Source organism: Dendrobium catenatum, unplaced genomic scaffold (assembly GCF_001605985.2).
Source record: "Dendrobium catenatum unplaced genomic scaffold, ASM160598v2 fragScaff_scaffold_793, whole genome shotgun sequence".
NCBI lineage: Eukaryota > Viridiplantae > Streptophyta > Magnoliopsida > Asparagales > Orchidaceae > Dendrobium > Dendrobium catenatum.
The window spans coordinates 634,004-636,218 of NW_021319255.1; the positions used below are offsets into that span (position 1 = coordinate 634,004).

The 2,215-nt window shown below is 46.1% G+C and overlaps 1 protein-coding gene across 1 annotated transcript; it reads left to right on the forward strand.

Moving 5' to 3' along the window:
• The first annotated feature begins 594 nt into the window (after positions 1-594).
• LOC110116664 (primary amine oxidase-like) lies at positions 595-1,955 on the forward strand. The gene has a single exon (XM_020850342.2). The coding sequence runs from the start codon at positions 852-854 to the stop codon at positions 1,953-1,955; it is 1,104 nt and encodes a 367-aa protein (XP_020706001.2). The 5' UTR covers positions 595-851.
• Positions 1,956-2,215: the final 260 nt, after the last annotated feature.

Consider the following 2,215-nt stretch of genomic DNA (forward strand, 5'->3'; position numbering starts at 1 on the left):
ATTTTGGTAGCCAAATTTTTTTAGTATCTCTTGTACCAGAATAAAGTGGTGTAGGGAAATTCTCCTGTTTTGTGCCTCTTTGCTTGTCGTCTCTGTCGTCAAAATCTTTCAGGTATGTGTCATACAGTAACAGCCTTGCAACTTTACTCCCAATTGATTGCGGATTTATTACCAGCCGTTGGTTGAGAGAGATTATTGGGTTGGACATCTGACACAGCTTACCGTTCGGTACTTCATAGTACTAAGCAGCATTGAGCTCGGTACTGTGAAGTATTGAGCTCGGTACTTCACAGTACCGAGCATACTGAGCTCGGTACTGACGGTACTGTTTGTTACTGCTCAATAAAGAATTCAGTACCGAGTAGAGGGTGATGTGGCGTATTTTCATTGGCTCCAAACGACATCCGCGAACCCAATAATTTCCCGTTGGTTGGAGTTCTGAGCTTCTGCAGCCGCATGCTCTCTCATTCGGCAGTGTTTCAATGATTTTTTTTTTTTATTTTCCAACAAAGAAAGTTTAATTATAATTATTCGAGTACGACATGAAATAAACTGATACAACCTTTGAAGGGTTACTCCATCTTTTGTTTTGCTTCTTTGCTTGTCCTGATGCTACAAATAATCTTTTGATCTTCCTTCTACATCTTCATAATAATAATAATAAATTAAAAGCTGTTTTTTAGACATTAAGCGAAATTAATCACAAGCATCCAATCATTAAATCAAAATGAGCCGCCTTCATAAATAAATAAATAAATAACCTCGCTCTCAGCAGTCCCAAAAAACCAGTATTTTTTTTTAATTACGCCAACTCAATTCCCCAGCACCTCTGTAGCTACTAAGTTCTCAACATGGAATCACTCGCCGCCATCATCCTCCTCAGCTCGCTCGCATCTTCGTTCCCCCACCCACTCGATCCCCTAACCTTCACCGAAATTTCCACCATCCGCTCCATCCTCTCCTCCCACCCTCCCTTCTCCCACCCCAACTCCTTCCCTTCAATCGCCTCTCTTTCCCTTCTCGAACCCCCCAAAACATCTATCCTCTCTTGGTTCCCTTCCTCCCCTCCCCTCCCTCGTCGCGCCACTGTCACCGCCTACTCCCCCAACCTCACGCACCTCCTCTCCATCGACATCCTCTCCCGTCTCATCCTCTCTCACTCCACCATCCCCCACCCCTCCGCCTTCCCCCGCCTCACCTCCTCCGACATCTCCCGCGTCTCCTCAACCACCCTCTCCGATCCCCGCGTCATCCGCGCCATCCAAAACCGCGGTCTTGACCCCTCCCGCATCAACTGCCTCCCTCTCTCCCCAGGCTGGTTCGGTCCACAAGAAGAAAACCGAAGACTAGCTAAAGCCCAATGCTTCGCGCTTTTCCACAACACAACATCTAACTTCTACATGAGTCCGATTGAAGGACTAATAGTTTTGGTTGACTTGGATGTCGGAGCGGTCGTGTGGGTTCGTGATGAGGGGCGCGGAATTCCAGTGCCGAATGGAGAGGGCACTGACTACCGCTACACAGGCGGCGCGGCGCGACAAGGAGTTATGATGGAAAGGGCGGGAGGAGGGACGGGGTTCGAGGTGGAGGGAGGGCATATGGTGAAATGGGGGAATTGGGAACTGCATGTGAAGGCGGATGAGAGGGCGGGGATTGTGGTGTCGACGGCGAAGGTGAGGGAAGCAGAAGGAGACGAGTGGAGGAGTGTGATGTATAAGGGATTTGCATCAGAGTTATTTGTGCCGTATATGGAAGGGAGTGAAGGGTGGTACTTTAGGGGGTATATGGATGCGGGGGAGTATGGGTTGGGGAGCTGTGCGATGCCGCTCGTGAGGTTGAATGACTGCCCACGGAATGCTTATTATATGGATGCGGTGTTCGCCGGGGAGGACGGGCGGCCGTTTGTGAGGCCCGATGTTATTTGTTTGTTTGAGAGATATACCGGCGAATTTTAGACTACAAAATATTAATTATTATTATTGTATCTTAGATGTCTATCTTATTTTGTATTTCATTTTTCAATTAATATTTATGCACTTAGAAAAATTTGAGATTCTAGATTATTGTCTTTGGAAAGAATTCAATTACTCTTGAAAATTGTACAAATGTACAAAATCAAAAGGAATGTGCAACAAAGTTGCAAATGTGAAAAAGAGGCACAAAATAAGCCCAATAAAGAAAGATGCACAAAAATGTGCTACCTATATGAAAAAGA

What these genes read in the sequence shown, in the direction of transcription:
- LOC110116664 (XM_020850342.2), top strand. Translation starts at nt 852, where the DNA reads ATGGAATCACTCGCCGCCATCATCCTCCTCAGCTCGCTCGCATCTTCG.